This window comes from Mytilus edulis, chromosome 5, assembly GCF_963676685.1.
Source record: "Mytilus edulis chromosome 5, xbMytEdul2.2, whole genome shotgun sequence".
NCBI lineage: Eukaryota > Metazoa > Mollusca > Bivalvia > Mytilida > Mytilidae > Mytilus > Mytilus edulis.
The window spans coordinates 67,200,546-67,214,164 of record NC_092348.1 but is presented as its reverse complement, the minus strand read 5'-3'; the positions used below and the strand labels follow the sequence as shown (position 1 = coordinate 67,214,164).

General features: G+C 31.4%; 1 protein-coding gene across 3 annotated transcripts in view; it reads left to right on the top strand.

Annotated features, from left to right (window-relative positions):
* The window catches only part of LOC139524326 (uncharacterized), a 35,292-nt gene that overhangs the window by 9,040 nt on the left and 12,633 nt on the right, over positions 1-13,619 (top strand). For 2 of the 3 annotated variants that reach the window (XM_071319081.1, XM_071319079.1), the window contains exons 1-2: positions 11,222-11,317; positions 13,230-13,295. In XM_071319081.1, coding sequence (XP_071175182.1) covers positions 11,285-11,317; positions 13,230-13,295 — 99 coding nt within the window. In that variant the 5' untranslated portion in view covers positions 11,222-11,284. Of the gene's footprint in view, positions 1-11,221; positions 11,318-13,229; positions 13,296-13,619 lie in introns of those variants that run through there. The other variant, XM_071319080.1, reaches the window with a different exon arrangement.

Sequence of the window (13,619 nt, the reverse complement as noted above, 5' to 3'; positions counted from 1 at the left end):
GCACTCATACCACATCTTCCTATATCTATTAAACATATCAAAATCCATCTATGAGGGCTACTTTGCCCGAGCCAGCTGAATTCTAAGTTTCTTTGAAATTTGTATGTTAAAAACCTTTTTTGAATTATCGAGTTTTGGTTGCCAGTGACAAATATTTCATGAATGATAGCAATAAATACAATAGGGAGGGATTGTGCTTGTTATTCATAAGATGAAGACATAATCTTTCAATTAGTTTAATTGAGGTCTGGAGCTGGCATATATCAGTAACTGCTAGCTTTATATATAGTAGTCCTTTGTTAATTTATTATCATTGTCATTTTGATTAGTTTCTTTTGCTTCCTATTCTGACATAGGACTTGTATTTCTTTCAAAGTGCGTTTTACTGTGCGTATAATTGCTATGTGTTAGTTCATTCTACATTGGCTAGAGGTATAGGGGGAGGGGTGGATCTCACGAAACATGTTTAACCTTGTCACATTTGTGCGCCTGCGCCTGTCACAGTTCAATTCAGGAGCCTCTGGCCTTTTTGATGCCGGTTTAAATAGGTTTGAATTTTTTTTAATAGGTGTACAATCTTAAAATTTCAGTACGGTTATCCCATGTGATGTTTAATATGCTAAAATAAAAAAATAAAACGACTTCTTCTTTTAATTTTTTATTTTGTAATTAAAAATTGTTTGATATATTTCGTGCTATTTATTCCAAACTAAGAATGATTATAATCAGAGCCGTGTTTACAGGTAGCCCCTTTTCTATTTTTGATATTTTAATCAAAAATTTAAAAATCAAACTTTCAAAAAGTGAAATAATCAAAATTTCACGTTCAGTTTAGTATTTTAAAAGTTTGATCAAATTTCTAAACTATCAAATTTAAAAACGATATTTAGAATTTTAATATTTTTATTATTTGGTTAAGATTTCAAAATTTCAAAACTTTTTAAAACTTTGAATTGATAAGTGTTGCACGGACCACTTGGGTACAGGACAATTGTTTTTAATCCCTTCACCTTTTCCCTCAAAATTCTCACTATTTGGTTTTCTATTTATTTCAATATGAACATACGTTTAGTATATTATGAACATTCATTACTATAAATAACGTGTCTTTTATGGCATGGTATTGGTTTCAAAAATTCGATATTTTTCATTTAAATGCTATATTTTATATTTAATTGATATATTTCTTCATTTAAATGCAATATTTTATTCATTTGAATGGTATATTTTTTATTTAAGTGGTATAATTTTTCATTTAAATGGTATATTTTTTCATTTAGATGCAATATTTTTTTATTCAAATGGTATAATTTTCCATTCAAATGGTATAATTTTTCATTCAAATGGTATAATTTTTCATTCAAATGGTATAATTTTTCATTCAAATGGTATAATTTTCATTCAAATGCAATATTTTTTATTCAATAATTGAATTGGTATAAAAAAATCATTTGCATGCAACTTAAGTATTTTCTATTCAATTGGTATAATAGTTTTTTTTATTTATATGCAATAATTGCATCATGGGAAATTCTTTGACGCCTAAAGGTCAAATTTGCAACAATGTTTGTGATTGGTCGGTGTTTATTTGGATTTTCTCTCCTTTCTTTCTAATCTTGAGTGTCAGCCTCAGAATATCGCCCATCTAACTAAAATTTGGCGTTCGTGCGAGTTCGTGCACTTGCAATTAATGCCAAGTATGGCTAGGCAGAGCAAAAAATGCGAGTGACAAGTAATAATAATTAATTTGACACACAACTTGTTCATGGATAGAAACAGATGCCTGCGTGCATTGCAAAACCATCTCCAATAAAAACACTTTCTGAAGAAACTCCCCTACAGTCTTCACATTGAAATAAAAAAATATATACATAGCTAGTCCCCCTCCCCCTTTAAGTCCAAGTACATGTTATCATGACGTTTTTTTGTGTTACATGTATATTATTTTGTTTACTTCAAGTTTCTTGATACTCAGACACGTTGCAGCTGGGCAAACATGAAAAAAGAATAAAAAGACTTCCAGGACGTTATAATTATTTGAACTAAGCCACCTCTTTTTTTTGCTACATGATGAAAAAAAATCAACTATAAATTACAACAGCAGAACCAATGACCCCGTGACAAGGAGAGACATAAGCTGTTATACTCCGGAACTAGTTCTTTAATAAAGACAATTCAGGATACATTGGAACCAGTTGCTAACCCATGTAACTTATTATGTTACAACAATAGTCCTATGACATAGGACTTCACTGTAAGAGGCGTGAATTTCATATTAAATACCAGGGGCGTAGCTAGGCCAAAATGGTGTGTACGCAATGCAGGGGAAAGAAGTCATATGGCGAGGGGTCTGGAGCCGCTCAAGGCCCCCAGAAGCTCTAGAGTAAATGGTGCAAAATCCTGCATTCTCTCGAATTCCTGGGACTGAAAATGACCTCACAGAAATCTAATTTTCATGAGTAACAAGTCAACTTTTGAAAATAATTACATTTGAAAAAAAAAAAGAATTAGAGAAAAAAAAAACTACTAATGTGTAGTGGGTAACGCTTATTTATATATTAGGTAACAATTAAAATATATAGTGCCGCCATCATATATTTTAATTCGGCTACCTAATCAGTCTCAACCCAATATACATTCACTGAGAAAATCCAAATTTCTAAGCCTTAAAGGGTATTTTTTATTGAGAAAATACATATATTAATCGAATCACATTTCTCTATGTTTTATTTTATAAGCGAACAAGCAGTCTTTCTTTTAGCTTTTAATTCTCAAAGTTAGTTCTGAAAGTAAATGACCATTTCCTTTCCAGTTATCCAAAACCGTGTCTGTTGAAATTTGTTTTTTCGTGGTATATGTTCAATAGAACAAGCCCAGATAAACGAATGGATTTCATTGTATTTCTTTAGTCGTCTCATGGTACTGAAAGATTGTTCTATCGTTGCCGTCCAGACCGACATACATGCATATATGTTAAGTATTTTAAAGATTCCTGGGTATAAATCCTTGTTTATAACATCATAGTTTGGAAACCTTTAACTATACATTTGTATATAAATACTTTTGAAGTCCCAAAATCTACAAGGAAAAGCTTCAAATTAAATCTGAGTTCTTTTTATCAATTTCCAAAATCGAGTCTTTTATTTTTACAAAGCAAGGAAAACAAGCACTTTAAATTTTGCACATGGAGAATAAGCACTTTAAATCTCGAGACACGTATAATTAAATGAACGAGGCACCCATCTTGCATGACCGAACATAAAATAAAAAAGTAAAAAACACGTTGATCGTCAAAAAAAAAAAAACGGCGAATATAGGTTGCAAAAATATTACCCTTAATAGAACATCACGTTTTATTTCATCAGTCATTTTGAAATCTTCAGAAAAGATGTCAGGGTAAGTAGGCATAGTAGACGCACTTATTGTATTCTGAAACCCCGAGGACTCAGCTATTTTAATTGTTTGCATCAGCAGCACAATCACGATGCTGGTCCCGAAAATGTAAAGAGAAAACTAGTTTCCGGAACGGAATATAGTTACAAAGTGACTATTAACATATTTTTATAACACCTTATAATTAATTCTATTACTTAAGTTTTATTCTTACTAGATTTACCATATTTTTATTTTTGTCAAATTTTCGATGTGTACGCAACTGCGTTTTTGCGTACGGGTTGCTACGCGCCTGAATACTATCTATAATATGTGCTCTCAAGTATTATACCGCAAATCATTTTACATTTAGGATTCGTTGCTGAGCTTTTTTTACTGTTCTCATCTCCGAATCCCTTAAATAGACTTTTTCAAGCCCCACAGTAGTTCAATTATTACTATATGCCATTGCATAAATAAGTATGCAGAGCATATTTCAAAACATATTTTATCTTCAGGACTTTTAAATGATTTACTTTTCAATTCTGCATTGGGAAAGGGGGAGAGATCCGTTTGCGCCAAAAATGCGTCCTTTTGGGCCACAACTTTTTTATCGTCAATGCTACGTTTGCGCCACATGTTTTAAAATTGAATGGTATCATTTGCGCCAAAAACAAAACATACGATTGCGCCAATTAGACGAAATATTACTTCCCTACTCCTTTAATATTCAGACTTGGAACCGGCAGTTTACACTGCAAATGTTTCCTTTTCTGACATAAACTCTTCTTACTGCTGCTGCAAGGATACTTCCCAATTTAATGTATTAAGTAGCTTGTGACTTCACTTTATTGTCCAAAAACACAAACATTGAAGGTTGAAATGCATAAAACAGTTTATAATAATAATAATTAATATAATAATAGAGCCCATACACATGGTGGGAACAAAGCACTGTGTCATCAACATATGTGGCTAAAACTTAATCAGCAAAAGCTTCTATTTTCTTCTTCATTGGTATACATGTATCTTTATTAAATATTCTGCAAAGCAATAAGGTTTTTTTTCTCTCTCTGTACATTGACTGTCTAGTTCATTTTAAGTCATTTCTCTCCAGCTGCGCATCTCCATGGTGACAAATCTCCGAAGATATGATACTTTTTAAGCCAAAAAATAAGACTAAATATATATTAAACATTATTATATATGATAGATATGTGTACAGGTAAATTGGCGCAAATGAGTTTCGAATATTGGCGCAATTGATACATTTGGAAAACAAAATTTGGCGCAAATGATACCCCTGAAAAACAGTAATTGGCGCAAAAGGACTGCAGCCCAGGTTAGCGGGATCCCAAATCCTCCCCCTAATCTGGGACAGCGGTGTAACAGTACAACAACATGTTTGTAAGCACTCAATCCATACCGAATATGGGACAGTGGTATAACAGTACAGTAATTTAACAACCTGTAAAATCAGTTACAATTAGATTAAGGATGTTTGCTCCTCTAATTTTTGAATTTTTGCCAGATTTTCGGAATCCTCTGGTTTTATCCATGTATTAACATTAAAAAAAAATGCCCACTAACCCCTACTTTTCTCTTTATATTTTTATAACATATAGTTTAAATAGCCATATTTCAAAATCTTATGAAATCCTTGTTATTTTTTCATAGTTTTTTAAACAAAAAAGGTGCCAATGTTAAGGTAGATGGGGTGTCTAAATTATAATCCATAGAATCTTTTAATAATTTGCCAAAATGTAGTTCATATCCTGCTTGTTTAAAAACATTAATAAAAAGAATGGGTCACCAGACTTATTTTCACGCTACAGGTTGTTCAAAATTGTAAAGATTTTGTATAGATTATGCATGGAAAACCCATTTTTCCGCCATAAAACGCAAACCACACAATAGAATTTTGAGATAAAATATGAGAAGATAGCTTCAATATTATGCTTTCAGATAAGAAAAAGAAAAAATGGGGTCACCGGACTCGTTTTCTTGCTACATGTAAAAATGGGTAAATTCCTAACACATTCTATAGTAAAAGTAACACTATCTGGATTATCTGCCCTTGCATTTGAGTTGCTTCCCCTTATTTGACAAAGTTGGAAAAAAATTAATCAAACAACAGAATTCTTATTTTTGTAAAATACAATCATAAATATGATCAAACATGGCATTTTCTATATTAAAATGAAAATTCTTACACATGAATTACCTACTATTATAAAAATTTGCACATTTCATCAAAGATCTAGACCTTGTTTTCTAGTATTTCAAAATCCAAGATGGAGGAAGACACCCTATCTACCTTAAATGTAAGAAAAATCTAGAACGAATTATTTCCCGGCAAATTTTCAATAGCTTATATCTCGAAAACAAGCACACGGACCCTCCATTTTTTTCTGCTTTTTTATTGTCTTTATTTATATACTTTCAATTTATAACTGTCTTTTAAAAAGCTTGTTATTTTTAAACAGAGTAGCGAACATCCTTAACTCAAAAGATCGGAACGAGACACACACAAAAAACTAATTTTAAGACAATAGACACAAAGCACCGACATAAGAGTATTTGCAATTACTGGAAATTTGCTCAAAGCTAATACATGTAACAACTAGAACTAAAATAAACCTTGTTCTTCCTGATTGAGTTATCAAACAGTACACAACACGCGGCAAAGGATTTAAAAAAAACAGTCTGAGAAACGTCTATTTTACGTTGTATATAGATATAAGAAGATGTGGTATGAGTGCCGGTGAGACAACTCTTCATCCAGGTCAAAATTTGTAAATGTAAACCATTATACATGTAGGTCAAAGTACCGTGTCTTCAACACGGAGCCTTGGCTCAAACCGATCAGAAAGCCATAAAGGGCCTCAAAAAATGACTAGTGTTAAGCCATTTAAAGTCTAACCTATTTGAAAAAAAGGGTAAACAATGTACTTGCATATATATCTATATATACGATGGAAGTTTTTGAAAAGTGGCCCGAACGTTGTGACCATCGAAATTTTGCAATAGAAATACTAGTCAGGACCACAAGATTTTAATAAAACAGCCAGTGCTGGACTCGCACGAACGCCAAATTTAGTTAGAGGGGCCCTTGTTAATTATTGGTTACTCAAGTTTAGAAAGAAAGGGGAGAAAATCCAAATAAATACCGACCAATCACAAACGTTGTTGCAAATTTGGCCTTAAGGCGTCAAAGAATTTCCCATGATGCAATTATTTCATTTAAGAATTGAATGCTTCTTTTTGTAAATTTATTGGGGTGTAAAAGCGTTGACCGAAGTACATTTTGTATGAAGCGCGGAAGCATCTAAATGAAAAAATATACCATTCAAATGAAAAAATATTGCATTTAAATGAAGAAATATACCAATTAAATATAAAATATTGCATTTAAATGAAAAATATCGAACTTTTGCAACCAATACCATGCCATAGTCTTTGCTTTTTACTTTCAATTCTCAGTGTATTAAATAATTCACGGTGGTCATTGATATATTATTGATACCCTCTCTATTTAATATACTAAGTGACCCGATGAATTTTTGTAAAAGATTTTATGACTAGAAACTTTCAGAAAAGGTTTCAAAAGTCATAGGTACATTGGGATATGACAATTGTTTTTCTAGCCCATCTCCTCTTTTTCCCCACCAAAATTCCAATTTGGTTTGTTTTCAATTAATTAAATAAAGTTAGCGTTTATATGTATTTTATTATGAACATTCATTACTATACATAAAGTGCATTTTCTTTTTACTATAGATGACTTCACAGTTTACTAATCGATCTACGGCGGTCATGGACATATTATATATATTACCCTCTCTATTTAATAAACTCTGTGCCCGCCGTGGATAGTAAACTTGAAAATAATAGATGATTTTTTGTGTTAAAATTTTTTTAAAAGATATAAAAACGTTCAGTCCGAAATTAAATTAAGCGACACACAGACGTTTTTATGTATTTGCATTAATCAATAGAGTGTGAAATCGATTATTATCAGCCTTTTGATGCCGTTTTACAGTAAAATGTCAAAAGGACCAAAAACAAGCAACAAGGTAAAATTTCTTTATGGACATATATAAAAAAGAAGATGTGGTATGATTGCCAATGTGACAACTGTCCACAAGAGACCAAAATGACACAGACATTAACTACTATAGGTCACCGTACGGCCTTCAACAATGAGCAAAGCCCATACCGCATAGTCAGCTACATCTTCGTTAGCCAAGGGTTACGATCCACTCCCGCTCTCTTCAGCGAGAAGAGAGCGGGATTGGATGTCCACTCGTTTGGTGTGTTTGAGCTACTGATTTTGCCATTTGATATGGGACTTTCCGTTTTGAATTTTCTGTACAATTCAATATTTTTCATTTTACTTTTTACAGTAGGTCAGTTTAAGATGTACACATCTGAAGAGCCAAACATTTCTAGAATTAAACTTTTTTTAACCTGATTTTGGGTTTATATAACTGTCAGAAAGTAATTGATGGGGAAAAAATCCATACAATAAGACGGTGCACTTCTTCTTTTTTTTTTTTTTGATACGGCCATTTGAAAGTACCCCATTTTTAATGATTTTCTCATTTTTCATCATTTTTACCCATTTCTGGGCTATTCATATGAAAAAAATCACAGTTTCACAATTTATTTGTTTTTCATACTTTCACTAAAGCCATGATGAAGTGGACCAATCTGAATAAGTCCAACTTAAATAAACTATTGGTTGGTGTTTATATTAGAAAGTTTTATAAAATGTTGTTGCTTTTTCGTGTCAAATTGAACATGCTGTTAATTTTGTAAATTTGGGATTTTTCTCTGTTTTGTTTTAGAATAAAAAGCATATTATTTCAACTTCTTTGTTTTAATGATTGAAAAAATACATATCGAAGAGTTTTGAAAAACAAAATTGATATGGCATGTACATATTTTGGATAGAATTCATTTCTTTGTACCTCTCGCATTTTCTCAACATTTTGGCTAATGACACTGACCGGATTGGTTAAAATATTTGAAAGTTTTATTACTAAAAAACTGCTAATTGTAAGGACATATATTTTTCACCGAATTTAGTTTGATTAAAATATATGAAGATCGTGTCTTCTTCTTTATAAGCGTATATTTGGTTTATTATGTACGTACACCATCTATACAATTGATATTTTGCCTGTAACATCGAACCTGTTATGCACAATTGTCGATGCTTTTACTTTGTTTAAAGTATTATGTCATATTTTCGTAATTTTTCTGAATTTCATATGAAAGAAGTATCCCATTTCTATTAGAAAAAATATCGCATTGAAAAAGTTTTTGCATAATAAAAAAATATCGCTATTCTATTAGAAAAACGTCGCGTTCATTTAAGAATAATAGCATTATTATCTTTTTAGAAGTGAGAATGGCGTAGAATGCAATCGAATATGTTAAATGGCCATTCTACTGTCTTACGTACATCATTGTCAAAGTATTTGGACACCTCAAAATCATATAGATCCTTCAAATACGTTTTACTTAACAATTTATATAACACGTTATTTCATGGTTGTAGCATAAAAATGTAATTATGAGAATTGTATTCTTCCCTTTTTGTCTTTTTTTTTTATCAATAGCCGATATGGTTGTAAAACCGTTGATCGTACGCACATCTTGGATGCGTTTCACACAAAATGTGCTTAAATAAACGCTTTAACACCCAATAAAACAACAAAAGAATAATTTAATCCTAAAGTTTAGTTCACATGTTATTTCGTTTCAGACGATAACATCAAAATGTCGACAGAGGCTGCACCTGCGAATACTGACCGTTTTAATCCCATCGCTTTTCAGTTGAAATCTTTAAAGACATTTGGATTTATACAGATGGTATTAGGTGGTATCCTAGCAACCATTGGAGGCGTCGGTTTAGTTTTGGATAAGAGCAAAAAGGATTGTTCTTTTTCATTAGATGAGGGGGGGCAAGGGGTTTAACTGTTATGCTGTTATGGGGCAATTTAATTCTTCGTTATCTGTTATTTTGAAAATATATTTGCTGTTAGCTGTTATTGTCTTATTCTTTGTTAGCTGTTATTGGTCTTTTAGTTTTTTTGTTATCTGTTATTGTGATAATGTATTTGCTGTTAACTGTTATTGAAAATTGGAATGTTAGCATTTTTTTTGACAGTCAATATTCGGTATAAATTGAAGATCATTGGACATTGGGGTCTACCACTACTGATATGTTTGTCCCGTATTCAGAGAATGATTCCTTTAACATATACCCATCACAGAAGTGAGGTCCAGGACAATTCAAGTATATCTTATGATGATCTTTTGTAATAAATTCCATTTTTTTTTATGAATGTGTATTTAGAATTATCTTAATTTTTTGTATGAGAATAATGTTCCTTGTTTCCCCTACGAACATATTAAATTAAAACAATTCTTAATATGACAAAAAGGAAAACATATGGCCAGGAATATCTGACAAGGATCTCAATTAAGGACTAGGTCCTAACAACCACTTAACCTTTCATATAATATGGTATATAGACTCAGCTCTGTGATTCTTTTCAAAGCAGAACCAAATGCATTGTACAAAGAAAGTTCCAACCATGTAATTGGGTCCGAAGCTGCACATATCATTACAAACAAAGATTTATTTCGTTTCAAGCCATTGTTTCCCTACTAAACTATGTATTCTTCTTACTAGTACACTTGGTGCAATCAAAGGCCTGATAAAAAATTGTTCAAATAAGGCCTTTGAAAATAGTGGAATAAATTGCTTTTGGAGTGTCAAAATTCGTTCGAAGTACTTGATAAATTGTATGCTTATAATTGGTGCTTTTGATTTTTCTACCCTATATACCACTTTGCCTCATAGTCTTATTAAGAAAAGTTCACACACCTCATTAAATGGTCATTTAGAAAAAGTCAGAATATTCAAACTCTTTTAGGTCATTTTTTTTTTTATAAGCAACAAAGGGAGCTTCAGTCAATATATATAAACAATACACCAACGTTTCATGAGAACTACTGAAAGCATTTTTGAGTTATTTTTGAAAACTAGAAAATACCACCTTTTTCTAATGAATAAAATCCCTTAACTCAATAACATAAAATCTAAAATTAATAAAAATCAAAGGGAGTTTACAACAATAGATATAAACATTTCAGCAAAGTTTCATGAGAACTGCTGAAAACATTTTTGTGTTAATGTCTGAAAACTGGAAAATCCCCCCTTTTTAATTAATAAAACCCGTTAACTCGGAAACGTAAAATCTAAAATTTATAAAAATTGAAAGTGACCTCATGTTAATAGATATAAACAATTCACCAAAATTCCTTGCTTTGTGAAAGCATTTTTGAGATATTATCAGAAAACTGAAAAAAAACCACCAATTTTATTGAATAAAAACCCATTACCCAGAAACTTAAAATCTAAAATTTATAAAAAAAAAAGGGAGCTCACGTCAATAGATATAAACAATTTCCAAAAGTTTAATGCAAAAGAGTTTTTGAGTTGATGTCCGACATGTTGACAACAGACGGACAACAGTATACCATAATACATTCTGTAAACGAGCGTATAAAACATATTATAATATATTGAGTAGTAATTTAAACACATTCTAGATACATAAATTAATACTAAAAACATAATCATAGAAAATGGAATGCATTACAAAGGATTATATCCGTAATAAGAAATACTGATTTGTCAAAGACCGAATTATTTTAATATTTCATTTACTGTTATCTGTTTTTGTCCATTTTAATTCCTTGTTATCTGTTATGAGCCAAATCAATTTGCTGTTTTGCTGTTATTGGGACCCCCTTGCCCCCCCTCTTAGATACCTACTTTTTCCTTAAATTGGATTTCTTAAAATGTGAAAATAAATCAAATGATCTTATTGGAATGGATGGTGCGTGTTTAGGATTATCTATATGGGTAAGAATAGTCATTCTTTGTAAGATGAACATCATGAACTCCAAGGGCGGATCCAGCCATTTTCAAAAGGGGATTCCCAACCCAGGATAAAGGATCCGCCACTGCACTCGATGTTATGTAATATGGTTTCTAACATTACAATCAAACCGTTTACACTAACCTAAAATTGTATTTTATTGAAAACAGTTTTCAATAAACAACTGCGCCAAGTTTCCATTTTAACTTTAGTTTGCCTCAACCGAATGTTATTAAACTTAAACACTATGCTCATTACCACAAAAAAAAACCCAGATCAAAGAAATTAACTGGCGTCACTTTTACCGTTCTTGAGTTGTACCCCTTTATAAATGGACAAAGTGCTTAAACTGTCGTTTACGTTCTCTACATTAACTTTTCCTCAACTAAATTACTAAACAATGTTTATTTCCACAAAACACAGATCAAGTTTAAAATCGGGTGTTGTCACTCTTACCGTTCTTGAGTTGTGCCTCTTTAAAAAAAAAAAAATATCCCAAATTAAATGTTCAATCTCTTAGGCTAATTTTGCAAATAAAATTCGTTTAAACTTAATTGATTGTGGCCAAGTTTGTTACACTTTGTGTCTTTTTACAATAACTCAAAAACGCTTGAATCCATTCGTATGCAACTTTAGTGAATAAATTATTGTTTATATCTATTTACGTGAGCTCCGTTTCGTTTTTTATAAATTTTAAATTTTAAGTGTCCGAGTTTGTTATTTTTTAGGGGGGGGGGGGTCGTTAAAAAATAGGGATTTTCCAGTTTTCGGACAATAACTTAAAAACACTTTCACCAATTTGCCAGAATCTTTGGTGAATTGTTTATATCTATTGACATGAGCTCCCTTTCGATTTTTATAAATTTTAGATTTTACATTATTGGTATTATTTGATTTTATACATAAAAAGGGGGGATTTTCCAGTTTTCAGACAATGCTTTGAGCAGTTATCATGAAACTTTGTCGACTGGTTAATATCTATTAAGATAGCCTCCCTTTGAGTTTTTCATGCATTTCTGATATCACATTTAAAAGTTTGAACTTTATTCTTTGAAAAAGCGACGGGCGTATCATGGCTCATGGAGCAGCTGTTTATTTTAGTTTGAAATACATACATGCATACACAATCCACAAACAAATTAACTGATAACTGATATACTAATGTAGACATTTATATGATGTTATTTGATGGAATTATAACCCTTTTCATTTTCAAATAAAAGGGGTAAAATGTTGACCTTTTTCTACCTTAAATTCTCCCTCATAAATTCGTCCGAATTTAAAACATTTCTAATCTATCTACATGGCGAAATAAGAGGCAAGTCAAAATGTAGGTTTGGTTTGCTCGCAGTAACTTCTTATTTTCTGTGCGATACAACATTTAATTATGATAATAAGACATTACAAATATATCAAAGCAAATACACATCTAGCTATTCCAAACTAAATCATTATAAATAAATAAAAATAATATACTATGCAGAACGTGTTGTTACTTTGAAGTTACTGTGAGAACCTCGATACAAATTATCCAAGTATCGGACTTATATACCCCACCCGTATTCCCGCCTATGAAATGCTCGTGCAGTACTCACTAAAGACTTATATATAGATACTATCCAACCAGTTCTTCAAACTTGTTTTACAACTTGTTCTACAAATCACAGTTACTAAAGATAGAAATAGATAAGGGAAAACCCCAAATATAACGGAATAGAAATAAATTTCTTCTGTATAAAGCTGATATTACGCACGTACGTTAACGAAGGATTTATAGAAAATTAAAAAGAGCTATGGTTTCTAAACAACATAAGCTTATCAATTGAATATTTATAATTATCAAATCCGGATGTTCTAGAGAACGTATTCGCACTATATGTATGTTTTATGATATAGGTTATGGTAACTGGTGCCATACCAATGTTCATGACCCAGAAGAGAGAAACCGAATGGAGAAGTCTGGTAAGATTCTTTTTATGATTTTTTATAGATAAAGTTCCTTTCTCGTTTACATTGTTTTACATTTGGCATTTCGGGGCCTATTATAGTTATTGGTGGAGAGTTGTCTTATTGGCAATCATATACAACATCTTATTTTCATATTGTGTACACTGTTTCGTTAAAAGCAGAAATATGTTTTTGAACTAATTAGACCATTAAGCATCATCTTATTATGGTAAACAATTATAAACGTATTTATGTCTCAACATGATACGCAAGAATTATCAGAAATGCATTTTATTATCTCTAAACTTTCTTGTTCTATGTAGGAAAAATAAATGTGCG